Source organism: Thunnus thynnus, chromosome 17, assembly GCF_963924715.1.
Source record: "Thunnus thynnus chromosome 17, fThuThy2.1, whole genome shotgun sequence".
NCBI lineage: Eukaryota > Metazoa > Chordata > Actinopteri > Scombriformes > Scombridae > Thunnus > Thunnus thynnus.
The window spans coordinates 20918148-20934872 of NC_089533.1; the positions used below are offsets into that span (position 1 = coordinate 20918148).

At 38.8% G+C, this 16725-nt stretch overlaps 1 protein-coding gene across 1 annotated transcript in view; it reads right to left on the minus strand.

The window, feature by feature from the left end:
- Positions 1-16725, minus strand: part of LOC137168248 (protein shisa-8) — a 114917-nt gene that overhangs the window by 12926 nt on the left and 85266 nt on the right. The window contains exon 3 of the mRNA XM_067570770.1: positions 3745-3861. Coding sequence (XP_067426871.1) covers positions 3745-3861 — 117 coding nt within the window. The remainder of the gene's footprint in view (positions 1-3744; positions 3862-16725) is intronic.

The window sequence follows — 16725 nt, forward strand, 5'->3', positions numbered from 1 at the left end:
TGATGGCAAAAAAGGCACAACACACCAGTCATACAGAACTGTACAGAAGTGCGTGTGTGTGTTTTTTTTGTTAAAGAGAGAGGAAGAGAGAAAAAAATAGAGCAGATACAAAACAGAGGGGCACAAAAGAGCAGAGCAGAACTGAATACATAGAGAGGAAGGAAGGAGCATTGTACCTCAGCATGTGAGGGATTTGTTGTTTTGAAGTATTTTCAGTGAAATGTGACTGACGCTCAGTGTTGAGTAGTTGGGATGTTGCTGTTGCTGCAACCGGCCTTTGTTTCTCGTTGACTGAGCAGAACAATGAGATGAGATTATCTCTCTCCTGCTCTTCTTCTTGCTTCTCCTTCTCAGTCAGTTTCCTTCCTTGTCTTGTTGGCCTCGCCTTTTTCTCCCTTGACTGTCTCATCTGCTGTTCTATTCTATTCTATTCTATTCTGCTGATTGCTTGATTTCCAACATTTCCCTCTTTGATTTTGAAATTGATTTTACAGTAAATTATTCAAAACGAAAATATGTCCATTTCAAAAATTCAAAACAGCACCTAACTGATTACGTCTCTCTCCTTCAAAACTTTGTCATTTTGTCTCATTCTGTGTAGTTTCTGTGTCCGATACTCTTCGGCTATGATGGGCAGTCCTGCCTCTCCTCGCATATTGTGTCAATGAACAGAACATGTACAGTACATGTGTCAAACTGTCATTTCTCATCAGCGTCACCGTGTCCTTTTCTGTCTGTGGTGATCAGATGATAGATGGTATATATATGTGTGTGTTTACACTTGTGTCCTTTATGTGTGCCTATACACCTGGAAGCAGTATAATGTCTGTGTGTGTGGTGTGTATGTGTGTTTTCTTGGTGTGTGTGTGTGTTGGAGAGAGCGAAAGGCCAGAGGGCAAGCTTGAGGCCTGAACTAGCTGCTTCACCCTGCTGCTCTCCAGACTACTGTCACTCACCACCCACTAGTGCCTAACTAGTTGTGTTTGTATGTGTGTGTGTGTGTGTGCTTGTTTGGTGATTTGTATACATGTTTGATAGCTTCTTCCTCTTTTATCCTTTTGTGAACCAGTTGAGTTACCATTCCTGTATGAGTTACGTCATCATTAGCAGCAAATTTATGCCATCACCTTTTTTCCACAGTTGACTCACAAATACTATTTACAGGAAGGCAAGTCGTCAATAACTGTCAGCTTTATAGTGGCTGAGCTTTTAGATGACTAACTTGTCCATAACAAACAGTGGACAGTGTTTTTATCATGGTTGTGAGGCAACAATGATCCTAATGTCTGCTTCATTCAATACAGGACTTCCCTCAGTTTCATAAAGCTAATGCACCATCAATGTAACACCAGGTTATGTCAAGGGGTGTTATTTATGATTCCAAATGAAGGAAAAAACAACACAAAGTGTGTCGCTAAGGTGTTGGGTCAGAAGAGCTTCACTTATATATTTATTTAGGGTTTCACTTTAATTTTTCTCATGTCTGTATATGGGTGATAGGAAGGCTCCCAGTTCATAAATACAATGAATCCTTATCGTTTGTGTTTGTAGCTGTATAGAAATCTGTGAAGCACTATCAAACATATCACTCAGTTAAAATAATACAACACTCAAATATATTTATATCATCAAACCGATTTACTAAGTCGTAGCTTGTGATTTTAATAAAGTGTTAATAAAGTTTAACATGCAGTTTTGACATAGGTTATCCCAGTGGGAACTGTATCATTCAAGAACCACTTCAGCCACTCAGGAGCCTTTCTAATACATGACACAGAGATTATTTTGCAACAGTACTCCAAATTAAATGACAGAATATGTTGAGACTAACAGCAGTAATTGGCAGGGCTACATCATTTGTCTGTGCTTTCCCAAACTGTTACATATCACTGTTAAAAAATAATGATGTTTTATGATGTTACAACGCTATGGTTAAAGTCTGGTTAGGTTTAGACACAAAAGCCACTTGGTTACATTTACTGCAGGGAATGATCATGTTTGGTTTTAAATGATCCCCTTATGTTGAAGGTTACAGTTACTACTTCCTTACAGTTAGGCGACCTTTGTCATCATGACTACAATAATAACCACAGGGTTAAGGTTAGGGGGCAATCGTAGTTACGGTTTTTAAAAAACTCTCTCGCAGTTGGAAATGTGACACTCACGGAAACAGGAAATGAACAGTGGTCTGCTGTGGCAAAGTCCACTATTGGGTTATAACTTCCGTCCATCCCAGGAGGAGGAGGGTTGGATGGAGGTCATAACTACTATGGTCGCTAGATGGCATCTGTCACTCAAACGTAACTATATGTTATTTTTGGGCGACTGACATTACAACCTATTGTGTGGTTTTTCATGGGAGGACAGTCTCATTTTTATTATATTACATCATTTTGTGCAAAAAGGCACAGTTGATGTGTTTTCATTGTTGGTGTCTACCTTCTCACTAAACAACATTTTTTCAATACTACTCACCATTTCATATTGGGTAACATTTGCTACATGTTCCCAGTTTGATTACACCCCTGACTGTGACAGTGTGACAGTGTAACACTCTGCCAAAGAGCCTTAGAGGCAGAGAAATTTACAAGAGGGAAACTGTGTTGTAAAAACAGCTGCAGTAAGTTGTCAAATATTTGACCCATTAATGTGTCCACTGGTAGAGCATGCTTATTTATTTGCGGAAGGGAGATTATTGAAAGGGATGCTTACTCCTTGCAAGTGGCATAACTTGGCCTTAATATTTACATCATGGCAGCAGCAGTGTAATTGTATGGATGACTGGGAGATCAGAAATCAGCCCCAACACTCAAACATGGCCCATGATTCAACATGGCTGAATGAGAGTCAGACTCATAAAAAATCCATTATCTTAATGGGTGGTTGCTCTCCCATAACCACTCTCCCACACAGTGAGTGCATCAGCATGGGGACATTTAGTGTTTTTCATCATCCTCCTTATGGATTCAGGTTTGTTTATATTGTATAATATTTGGCCTCACCGACCTCAGTGTAGTAAGCCATGTGATCTGGATCTGTTTTGTTGTGCTCATCCTCCCCAGAAAAAAACACTTTTGGTCGTAAATTCAGTTGCCAAAAACGACCTAAAGAGAGGCAGGTTGGGTGGATGGCTGGATAGTTAGTTAGATAGCAAGAGGTGGACTCTGGACTCAGCTAGAGGACCACTGTTCACTTCCCGATTCCTACTGCAAGTCGGGACATTTTTAAAAAAAAAAACCACAACATGGTGTTTACTGTTGCAATGACGACAAAGGTTGCCTAACTTTAAGGAAATAGTAACCACATTTCAAGTGATCATTTTAACCCAAATCATGATCTTTCCCTAACCCTAACCAAGTGGTTTTTGTACCTAAACCTAACCAGACCTTAACCACAGCATTGTCACATCATAAAACATCATTAGTTTTAAACAGTGATTTGTAACGATTTTGGAAAGCGGCATACTACACTCCAATGGGTCATTCTGAAAATGCTCCAAGAGGTCGTTCTAGGGTGCATGGTACAAACGACCTATGTAGTTGTTTGATTTGGAGGACTTGTTGGTTTTGTTACATCTACATCAGTAGTTTATTCCATTAGCTTTATTTCTTGCAGCATGCGGTGCATACAATGGGTTACTCTGCATAGTATGTGTGTATAAGCATTCAAACATGCCTACTGTATGTCTCCCTATAGTCAGTATGTATGTGTGTGTGTGTGTGTGTGTGTGTGTGTAATACTCACCCACGGCCTTGAGTGAAGTGTACTTATTGAAACCAATTCCCAGGTTGTTATGAGGGTGAGACAAGGCCATGGCCGGACCCAGGGGAGACAAGGCTGCATTGTTCAGATGGTTATGATCTAAGAGAGAGAGAGAGAGTGAGAGAGAAAGAGAGAGAGTTATGTCTTCAGTCAAATGTTGCACAAATATTGAACTCATTTCTGAAACGTCAGCCAAAGAAAATGCAAAACAGTCTATGTTTCCACCAACTAGTGTTATGAGAATATTCTCAAGAGGGAGTAACAACATTACACAATTAAAGGAGCACCAGTAAGTCCTCTGTAACTCTGGTACATCATGAACTTTTAGTACTGATTCTAACTTAAGATGACATCTATGTTTTTTTCATGAATAAATTTTCTGAGACTGTTCTTTTAACCGCAGTTTCTGTACACTCTATCCAGAATGTGAGGATGCTACAGCTCTTTTGGTGAGGATGGATGTAACGATTAGCTGAGGCTCGATAACCATTTGCGCGTCTGTATCAGCCCTCATTACATAATGTTTCTGCGTAAAATAACAAATGTATTCATAAAGCCTTTTAGATGTGCAGGACAGAACCAGGATGTTACTTAAAATAGGCATACAGTTTGAATGCACGGTATGTGTCACAGAGTTGGATTTTGTGAAAAATCTGCAATATTAATTTATGTCACAAAGCAAGACATGTGAGGTAGCGAAGCTGAAAGATGGTTATTTCTATAAGGTTTAGGTATCAACTATGTGTATTATATTGCTTTTATCTGTACATCATATCAACCTATTCTGATGCTTCGTACTGATTTTTCTTTCATGTTTTACGACAAAGATTATACTTATCCATGTTAGCCTTAATGAAGGCAGAAGTTGTATGGATTAAGCATGATTTTAGCCCTGATTTAATCCTACCTGACTAATTTTAGAATTGGGACCAATATCTGCCAAATCTGTTGTCATTCAACATGGAGTTTGAGGGGGTCATGATGCCTGATTAATGATCTGGTTGTCGGACGATTGGTTGGATTTCTGGTTTCCCACATGGCTGCTGTATAAATGTGGACCAGAGTTTGACTGGAAGTAAACTGGAAACATGAGGAGAGTGCTAATACAATTTCCATAAAAGTTTACAATCTCCGATGCATGTGAATTTCTTAATGACTGATTAATCACTTCTTTATACCATTTTGTCTTATCAGTGAGAAATGTGCCCATTACTGAGCAAGAATTTGAGTGAAGAAGCACAAGAAAAGCTGAAGGACTTCAAGGACAAACTGGGAAGAGCTTTGGAGTCAGAGGAGTTTAACCTCACTGACTTGTTCACAGTCTCTCTACCTCCTGTGTGCTATATCACAGATCAATCCTGGCTGTTTCGTCCTTCTGTTGGAAATTTTTTACAAACCTTATTGACTTTTCTGTTAGTTTTATCTTCAGGTAAATATTTTAAAGTTTTTAGTATTGGAATTGTGTTTTTATTCAAAGAGGGGTTTTGTAAATGTGTGTAAAAGATATTTGTCTTATTTCAAGTTGTATTTTATACTGAGTTAGTTTCACTTGGTTTACCCCATAAACTGTTTCTTTCTATTCATTAATTTCTGGTGTTTGTGGGCTAAACCCTTTTTTGTCATTCACTTTAGAGCACAAAACAAGTATTCTGAATATATACTGTATATGTATATCTAGATGCCTCACTGGACGGGGGTACAGAGGGAGTTTCAAGGATCAGGTTTACTGGATTTATGAATTGTTGACACACATATGGATTCCATTATCTTAACAACTTAATCCCAGAATGCCCTCAAAACTGGAGAGGGTTATGCCCACAGTTTCACCATCAACTAGTTGGAACAGTTTTATTATATTTATGTTGTACGATGGGTTTTATAAAAAATCTCATCTGAATTTACCAGGCAGTTTGATACATTATTATAAACCTTTTGAATGGTAAACTTTAAATACAGCATTACTGGGAAGAGTACTGCACAATGTGGAGAGGGGGGTAAAGTCACTGGCAGGGAGCTTTAGGTCTGCAATGCTTTTTTGAACAATGTTCATACAGTTGTTTCAGTTTTGAAGAGTGAATTTGGATGTTTAATTCACAAATAAGTATGAATCATCCTAAACAAGAACAGGATCTTGAGCCATGATGCCTGTGTAGAAAGTAAAGAAACATTCACAGAGTGTATGAGGATTCCAGTAAAGGTTTTGTAATGGACCCCTAGTGCTGTTGACTCATCAGAAATAAAATAAAATAATAAATGTGAATGATTTAGCTCATTAGTGGGCTCCCTAATGTGGTGTAAAAAAGTAGACAATTATTAATTATAATCATTTGGAGGGGTGTTCAGCCACTATCAATAACACACCAAACTGCTCAGGCTAATGTGAGATTCAGAAATGAGACTAAAATTCATGTTTTCAAGTTATAGTAAATGCAGGTGTTTGAAACTTTAATGATCCCATGATGTGAAGTTTGCAAAAGTTATTCAATTATTCACATTATAAAATGTATAAAAACTACATTTTGATGTTCATAAATATCAACATTTATGTATAAATATATATTTTAGCAGTTAGGCTAACACATTTATCCTCATTATTTCTGCTTAATAGTTGCTAAAATACATATATTTATACCTTATAAATTATTTTGTTTTCAAGCCATATATTGTTGTGACTGAAATGCATAGACTAGGTTATCCTTATTTCTTTGTTGCTAGCTTTAATAACATTTAAATTTATGTTGCGTAACTTTAAGGCAGTACTAACTACGTTTCAAGTGATCATTTTAACCCAAACCATGATCTTTCCCTAACCTTGTGTGTTTTGTAATGGTTTTGGAAAACGGCATATTACGCTCGTTCTGAAAATGCTAGGTCGTTCTGGAGTGCAGGTACAATTGACCCCTATGTGGTTGTTTAATCAGTGGTGTGGTGTGACTTTTTCACCAGGTGGGGCTACAGTTCTAGGCAGCTCTGTGTATTTTGGCCGTGAGCATGCACCGTACAGTGTAGCAGAGAGCCAGCTGCTGGTGGCTAGCAGCTAGGCTTGCGGTTTCTAAAAGTTTAAAAAAGTATCTTTTGGTGGCCACTTAGCAACTGTTTTCACTTTACAATTATCACCACAGTACCACAACGATCTGTGTACACTTTGCCTGCCAGGGGGTAAATGTTATCTAATAAGGAAGCAGCAACTGGGCGGAAAATCACCCATCTGGCAACATCTCTTTGTTTTAAAATTTTCCATCACACATCCAGTTGTTGTCAGAATGCAGTGTGAACCAATCTGGGGCCACCAGGAAAAGCTGAACATATTACACACATACCGCTGTCAGGCAGAGAAAAGTACTCCCTTTGACACTCAGACAAAGATTGTAGGCAGAGCTTTTTCACTAGTCATTGCACATTTCTGTAATTATGTATGATTTATGTGAGAATAACAACTGAAATTTATATACACACATACAACAATAACAAAAATGATTTTTTGTTAAAATATGTATTTCACAATTGGAATTAGAGGAGGAGCAGCGCCCCAGTGCCCCTTAAAGAACCACACGCACCTGCGTTTAATTATGAGGATGTGTTGGTGTTTTGCCGTCTTTCAGCTCTTAGCTGTTATGGTTTTAAAACTTTACTGTTTACATTCACTCTCACCACTCTCAACAACCTCGTTTCCAGCTGCAGCAGGCAGCTGTTTCAAGCAAAAAGCTCACATAAACTGCCAGTACATGACCTGCTCAAACCAACCAACAGACAGACAAATTTAACAACTAGCTGGTGAGCTACAGAGCCAGATATCTTTCTCAAGAATTGGACCAAAACAAAGCTAAAAGGAGATTGAATATTGGATTTACATTTGCCATGTGGCCAGAGACACAACTCTAAATTATTGATAATGTTGCTCCATATGTACTGGACATGTAAATAGCCAACTGTTTGCTAAATTCATGATTTCAGGTTTACTGTGACAGTTTTATATACGAAATATAAGAAAAATTAAATCTTTAAAGGAAATGCTATCACAGGCTACTATCTGTAATCTTTTTTGTATTTTTTTTTTTTTTACACAAACACAGAGAATGATACACCCATGTTTGAATATGCCCCACATAGTATCTTAAGCCATAAAACCTTGCAACACCAAAACTAGCCCAAGAAACAAGGTCAGGTCAGGATTACGTCACTTGAAAAAAGTCTAAAACTTAAACTGTTTCCCACAGGGATTCAAGCACACACACACACACACACACACACACACACACACACACACACACACACTCTCTCTCTCTCTCTCTCTCCCTCTTACACATGCATAAACAAACACACAAACCTCACACCCGTGCCCACAAGCCCCATGACGACTGAGACGCATCAGTGAGAATCAAGCGAGGGGGGAAATAGGAGAACGAGGTCGAGGGAAGGGGCGAGGCAGGGAGAAAGCCAGAGAGATGTGACACCAGCACTGACTGATTGAATTAGAAATAGATCTTCACTTCCCTGTGTAATTGATATGCAGTGATGACACACTGTGTGCGGCGTGCAGTGTGGCGAGGCGCGACCGTGCGATGCAAATTCATGTGTGCGTGGCTACGTGCGTGTGTGTGTGTGTGTGTAAAATGTGGGTGTTTATTGTCTTATGTGAACTGCTGGTGCCACCTGCTCTCTGCACTCATTAATTTACACAACACTTCAAAAATAGAAATTTAAAGGTGCATGACCCTCAATTCACTACGCAAACAAATAAACACAAACATCTTATTAAAAGTTGCCCGTAAGTGTCTAATAAATGAGGTTATGAGTGATTACTTAAGCTTTTGCTCTTTAAGTGTCCTACATTCTGATGTTCTCAAGCGTTCTTCTAGCAAGCCAACAACAGTGGAAATAATGAGACAGACAGAGAGGGAGAGATGGAGTGAAGAAGAGAAAAATGGAGAGAGAGTTAGGCAGAGATAGACGGGGCAAAAAAAAAAAAAAAAAAAAAAAAAAAAAAAATCAACTAATTGATGGAAATATCCTTGGCCGGTCTCCAGTTTGACCACAGGGCTGTTCCCAGCCACCAGAGAGCACAGAGAGAGAGAGAGAGAGAGAGAGAGAGAGAGAGAGAGAGGAGAGAGAGAGAGAGTTTGTTGTGTTTCTTTTTTCCTTTTTTTCTTTGTTTTGCTTTTATTACAGTAGATTGTAGTGATGATTGATGTGCACATGAGTTTGTTGTACTTTTTCTACTTTTTCTTCAAAATTCTGAACTATTATACTCTCTCAATATATACTTTATACTCTATACTATTATAAAACTTATGCTACCTAATTTTTACATTCACGCCAAAGAGGTAAATTTAAAGATTGAATAATTTATAAATCAAAAGTTATAGAAACATGACTTGCAGACATGACCTGCTATTCTAACCAGAGTGAAAATGCTGCTTCTCCATCACTGACACAGGAATGTGCTGATTAGGTCTGAACAAGACAACAACCATGCTAGCAGCCCTGTGTGCTGTACTTAGCCACAGCAGTGCTTTGGGCTAAATGCCAAAGCTAGCACAGCAACATGCTCACAATGCTCTAGTGCTAACATTTGCTGACTAACACAGCTGAGACGGAAATGTTATTAGTTTTGCAGGCATTTGGTCATGAACCAAATTTTTCCAACAATGAGACATAAACATGACACTTACTCTGACACATGTGACACGTTCATTTGGACTCGTGTCTGCATCCATGTAGAAAATATAATATTCTATCTCCTCTGGTTTTGGTTTCCACCAACTCTTGAAAGATATATTTGGCTCTTTAACTGCTAAACGCTCCACTATGTTCACCAGCTAGTTGCTGACTTTGTCTGCAATGTGGTTCTGTGCAGGTACAGCGTACAGTGAGTTTATTAGAGGTGCCCGCTGTGACTGGAAATTAGGTGGATGAGAGCTGTTAGACTGAACCAAAACAGTAAAGATGAGGGGTTTTAAATGCAAAACAATGAGCTAAAAGACGCTAAAATGCTCCGTACAGCTGAAGGGAACTGCAGAGTCTGGTGGTAATTCTCTGTGGGTTTGTCACTACAAGGAACACCTTTCACATTACTGACATAATTTTATCCATTATTACTATGAAAATATTAATTAGTGCAGCTTTAAGATTCATGGAAGGTTTCGGTTAAATGAAACATTTTCACTGAAGATGAGCTCCTCATGCAGTAGTCGTAGCAGTGAAATATTTCAGTGCATATGATTTGGAAACTGAACTCCGAATACCAGAGTTCCTTCTCATCTCATCTTTTTGTGATGGAAAACATATTTCTCGTTTTGTGAACAGAGTATATATTTTTTATTTTAAGGTGTCATGTTCATTTTATGAAATGTCAGGTCTCCAGCCCGTCTCATGTTTTGTGTTTTTATGTGTAATTCAAGAGGCTTCTTGCCATAGTCACTTTGGTCCTATTCATATAACCATATTGTAAGAGCGAGAGAGAGCAGATTGAAAGGGAATAAATTCTCCCCTGTATTCTGTATTCTTGAATAAATTCTCTCTGAATGTCCTACATTTTCCCTGTGTGTGTGTTCATGAGTGTGTGCGTGTTTTTTGATGTGCTATAGGGCCTCAGAGGAGAAGCACTCATAAGAATTCAAATTTATGTTTATTAAAGAGAAGCGGAGAAGGAAATGAGGACTTAGAGTCTATGGATGTGATTCATAGTGTGTGTATGTGTGTGTGTGTGTGTGGAGAAAGACACTGGATGGGTGAGAATAGAAAATGATTGGACATGTTTTAGTGCATATTTGTTTATTTCTGTAAAGCACTGTGAGGCCTGCATGGCGTGTGTGAGCGCGTCCACTACTTCTGACTGGAAGCATGTATACTTTGTTTTGCATGTGCATGCTTTCCTGCCAGCATGCATTTGTTTTTGTTTGTATGCGTGTGCTCGCAAGCGTACTGTGTTTGTGTGTATGTGCATGTGTGACTAGTGTGTCTATGCAGGCAGGCAGCAGAGCACCGCTGGGTGATGGCCTAATTCAGCAGGGCTCAACATCAAAGAGGCTGACTGCTGCGAGGGCTTCAGCCAGCCTTACTCTGACATGACTACTGTCACACAGAGAGAGAGAGAGAGCAAGAGAAAGAGAGAGATAGAAAGAGGAAGAAAGAAAAATAGGAGGAGGGAGTGGCATGGGTAGCAGGGAGAAAGACAGAGAGGAGAGTCCTGTGTTGTTTAATGCATAGAGCATAAAACTAAGAGAATCAGGGAGAAGAGTTTGAGTCCTGCTAGCCACTCATGCTAAAATGAATGCACTTATGGAACTGTAGGGCACACTGGATGAACAGCCAAGTGGCGTATATGTCACATCATTTCATGTAAGTATGTGAGAGAAGGAGAGGGAAGGAAAAAACAAGGACTGAAAGGGCAGGACAGGTCAGAGGAGGCCATGAAGGAGAAGTTTACTTTATGACACATGTTAAAAATTGTGTTTTGATTGTAACAAGGGATACCACACAATACATGTTCTAAAAGTAATGCACCAGTTGTTTGTTGATCTGGCCTGCATGTTGGCTAAAGTGCATATTAAATTCTTAGAGCAGAAGCTTCAAAATCATATGTTTTCCTCATTCATTGCATGCAGCCAATATCTTAAAAGTTTGAAAACAAAAATGTTCTTGCACCATAAAGATTTAGTCAATTTATTCAGATGGCATACTGCAACATTTTGGGAAATGTACTTATTCTCTTGCTGAGATGAAATATCTGTACGCTAAATATGAAACTACAGCCATCAGCTTGTTATCTTAGCTCAGACTTGAAACAGTTACCCCGGTTCTGTCCAGTGGTGTAAACAAATCTTCCTAACAGTATCTCTAAAGCTCACTAATTAATAAGTCATAGCTCATTTGTTTAATTTGTTACAAAAAACAGAGTAAAAATGTCAATTTGTGGTTGTTCAATGGGGTTATGTTCTGGAATTTTTTGGCCAGGCGCAGGGACTCCCTAGTGTCTTGTACACCAGTTTTTATGCTAAGCTAAGCTAACCAGCTGTTGGCTGTAGCTTCATATTTACTCTACAAACATGAGAGTGCATGGTATCAATCTTCTCATCTAACTCTGGGCAAGAAAGCAAATAAGCGTGTTTTCTAAAATGTCAAAGTATTTCTTTGAATAATACGATTTTCTCTGGCAGCTTAACCTGTACATATAATATGATTCATAAAGAATTTGCTGATTTTGCAACAAGATGATGGTACAATTACAAATCACTGCACAACAAATGAACACATGATTGTAGGACTCAAATAATTCTACCCTTATTGGGGTTTTGTGTGATTATGTCTGTTATATGAGGCTATGGACACACATGATGCCAGATATTACAGCACATCTAGATTTTACTCTAGTAGAATTTAAAAGCTATAAAATTGTGTATTTTCATTTCTCAGCTTTTGGTTTTACAGTGTTTGTTTAAGTCAGTCTTACAGCATAATTGTGGTATTGCACCTGTTTTACAAAACTGATGATAGTACTGACATGAGTAGTAATACAGCTTACTATGTGTCTGGGATTTTATGATATTCAGTCATTTATTTTCAGCTACAGTTAGCTGCTGCTGCTACAAAATGTAAATATATTTGACCTTAACAAAGAATATGTAATTGCAGACTCTTTGCATGCCAAAGCTATCAGTGGGTGGCATCTGTGTGACATATGGGCCTCCTCCATTAATATCTGTCTCAGGGTGCTAGAAAAAATACACGCAAACATTTGTTCGAGGTGTTGTAGGGTACAACGTGCTGCATTCCCTCTGAATCACGTAAACAACACATGAGCAGATGCTGCTCAGCAGAGCTCTCTCTCTATTCCCTCTTTTACTCGCCGTTATTCACTCTCCGTGTGTCTTTTTCATATTTATATCTCTGTATCACATACTTTTTCTCTGTTAAATTTCTTGTCATGTGTATCTCCCTGCTTCTGTAACTGTCTTGTCTTCCTCTTTGTATTCTTCTTCCTTTCCAAGTCACCCTCTTCTTCCTCTAACTGTCTTACTTTTTTGTTCTCTCTCAGTGAATGTGAGGCAGACTGTTGTCTTGCATGAAGCAATGAAGGCAAAGTGTGAGGAGCACTCACCCACCTTTAATTTTTTAGACTCTCTATCTCTTTTTCATTAGCTTGACTTTTATTATAGTGGATACACATGCAGATGAGCATGGAAAGAGTTGCCTAGTGGTACAGTATATTTGCTGGGGTGTTTTTGCATGGCTGGGACTGTGATGTTTTGTTTCCTGTTTCTGTTGATTAAGTTGTATTTTTTCTGTAGTTGGTATTTTTTTCCTTGTCCAGATGTTGAAACATGTTTAATCAATGATGGAGACTGATGAAATGATTTGAAAGAGTAGCTGCAGTCTGGCTTGTCCACCCACTCCGTGCTTCTCTTTCTTACATACTAGTCTTGTTCTTGTTTGTGTGTGTTAAATTGAGTCATTTCAGTACACTGATTCCAATGGGAAGTCTCTCTGTCATCCCCCTCCCTCCCTTCCTTTTCTCCCTCATACACTATTTGCAGGGTAAACGAGGGCTCATCCCAGGATAATACCATTATTTTCTGCCTTTAGCCCACACATTGAATGCATTGAACTTTGGCTGCCTGTCTACTCAGCACTTTACATAATGCAGTTGGACCGCTATACATCTACACACACACACACACACAGATGCACACACACACACACACACTGAACTGGAAATAAACATGGGGGATATGAGATAGAGACACTGGACTGGTGGTAAACATAGGGACAGCAGGGCCTTTTCCTTTTAAAACTCTACCATTGTTTGGGAGGGAATGTTGAGCACAGGAGGGAAGAGAAACAGACTAATGAAAGGGACGTAGTAAAGTCAAGGCAGGAGGCAGGTAAGGAAGAAAGTGCAGTGTAATGGGAATGAGAAAGTTACTTGAAAAATGTAATCACTTGCACATTAAAACATTTATTAAATACTCAAAAGCTAAAGTTAGCAGTTACATTACTTACTCTTTACTCAGCCCAGCTCAGTGAAAAACTGATATCAACAATCCATAAAACTACCGATAAGTCAGCAAACAAGAGTGTTACTGGGATTAGTAACTGTAATGTAATTACTGAATTCCACATTGTACTCCCTCACATGTTATCTAATAACAGCAATACGCAGCCATCATCAATTTTATTGAACTCAGTAACTATAAAACAAGACACTTGACAATCAGTATTACAACTTTAACCCAATTAAAACTACAATCTGAATAAAAAACACTCATGTAAACTGAATTTAATGTTGTCATCTTGACCCAAATGAGGTGACAGTCACAATACACACAACTGAATTAAAGGGAAACTCCACTGATTTTACACATCAAAGTCTACTAATGCGTATGTGAAAAAAGTTATATAAAGTCTTATGTAGTTCACAGAGGCAGCTGCACGCAGTCTGATAAATTGGATGAGGATGAGGAAGGATGAGGAATGCATGGAATAAAAAAGACAATATCTCTGGTTCTGCTGAATTTACTTTGATTCTTTAAAAAAATACTGGCCATCATGAGTCAGATAATGTTACCACCTGGGTGAAATTCTTAATACTGTGTTAAGATATGTAAACATAGGTATGATGCAAAAAATATGAAGACTGGTGGAATGGAGTGACAGGGGAATGAGAGATGAACAGATTGGAGACAGATAAAACAGAAAGAAAGAGGACAGACAAGTACAATTAATAATGTTCCAGTGTCCTTCTTGGTTTGCATCTTTCATAGAATATATATCATCTGTTTTCAGCACCATGGACAGAACCACCAAGTGTCCCGCTGAGATCACAGGCATTTCTTGTCAGCACCACGGACAGCATCATTAGCCAAAATAACATGCTAGATCTAACTCGTCATCCTTTTTTGGGACAGTTTTGGACAGTACTGACAGTAAGGAGCAACACAAAACATGGGAGGAGAGAGAAGGGAATGTCATGTCAATGAATATCCCTGACCAACTGGTCTAACTTTTATTTCATTGTAATCTAACCTCTGCATTATCTTCATTTGACTTCTTTTTCTGCAACCTTTCTTCCTCCCTCCTCTTTTTTGTGCTTCTGTTTTTTCTCCCTTTTTTTTGTTCCTTCACCTCCGTCCTGTTTCTTAGAAAAACTGTTCAGTTACAGCATGCTAGATCATTGTCTCTCTAAATTTAAATCAACCATTCTGGCTGGTTAACCTGTCAGGCATAATTTAAAAATTGTGCAGCGATGGGTAACAAGAGGAGGATATTAATTGGAAGCATTTTTTTTGTAATATCCTTGCTCACGCACACAAACACGTACATTTTCTGTTGTGATCATAATATGTTTATGTGTGTGTGATAATTAGAGCTTGTTGGTGTATGCCTGCATGAGGGAGTAGGCATTTTTTGTTTGCCTGCATTGTGTATGAATCTCTTTATTCAATTATTTCTTTTTCATCATCTACAAAGAGGTGCTTTAACTCTGACAGGCTTCTGAAGTCCCACTGGTCTCCCTCAAAGTCACCATGACTCATTCTCTCTCTGTCTCTCTCTCTCCCTCCTTCTCTCCCTAATTGTTCTTCAAGGAACAACAAAGCAAACCCCTGGCCACTGCTTCTTAACTTCTGAGGATTCAATTATTCAAAAGAGGTAATTGTACCGCACTGTCATCTAAAACTCGCTCGCAAACTCACCGACGTTTACTGATGTTTTTGTATGCATGCATTTTTGTTTCTATCTCTTCCCGTACGTCTGTGTGTGTCTGCGTGTGTGTGTGTGAGAGAGAGAGAGAGCAATCCTGTATCTCTGTGTGGGTTTCACATGTGTGTGTGCGCATCAGTACATGTGCAACGTGCGAATGTGAGTGTGTGTGTGTGAGTGTTGCATAATCATCTCCAGCTCCTTTGAACAGCTGCAGAAATTTAGAGAGGTAAAGAAACCCTGGTTATGCAACAGGACCACATTTGGGTGTCATGAATTTAGCTAATTTGCCTGAATTAATCTTGCATGAAATATTTCACAACAATTGCTTCAGGATCCAGATCTTTGTGCATGACAAGTGAGGATCATTTGTATCTGGTGGCCAATTGATGACAGATATTAAAGTCCCCCTTCACTCAAAAATGTGTTTTTCTTCTTGTTCCTTCAGTTGGATGTTTGTGATTGTAGAAAAGGCCCAAAAGTTACAAGTTAGTGTTATTAAGTACAGTTGTCCATATGGTGCTTCTGTGTCTAATGTACTGTTAGGTATCTGTTTATTCAGTGCTGGTAATTTTTTCGAGTGAGCCAACCCACATGCTAGTGGTATATTGTAACTGACGTCACATAGTTCATAGCAGTTTGTTTTTGTGTCGGTCGAGTGATGGACTGCGGTTGTGCAGTGAAATAACTTTCATTACAAGTGATCTGTGCATGAATGAAAAAGAGTATTTATCTGCTGCATTACTTTACTTGTGGTATTGTATTTCCTTGTGTTGATGCAGCTATAGATCACTTCTGTGAGCCAATGTGGATGAGAATTCGAAGCTTAGGTGCTCGCCATGAGATCATGACGCTAATTATATCCGGTTTCATGCATGTTAGTTTATGGCTCACAATTGGCTCACCTGACTCAGCACATCAGATCAGTGGGAAGATTACACAAATTATAAATAACAGGAAGTGTTCAGTCTTCATTAACAGTAAGTTAACCAACACATCCACATGATTAAACAACCACACAGGTTGTCCAGAACGACCCACAGGAGCATTTTCAGAATGAGTGTAATATGCTTCTTTCCAAAACTGCTACAAATCGCTATTAAAAAAATATTATGTTTCATGATGTGACAACGCTGTGGTTAAGGTCTGGTTAGGTTTAGGCACTGTGTGGGTCCTGCATATTACTGGTTAGCTTGCGAGCCAAAGTAGCTCACCAACTAGCCCCACTTTTCCTCCAGATATACCTTTCAAGCTCTGTGAAGG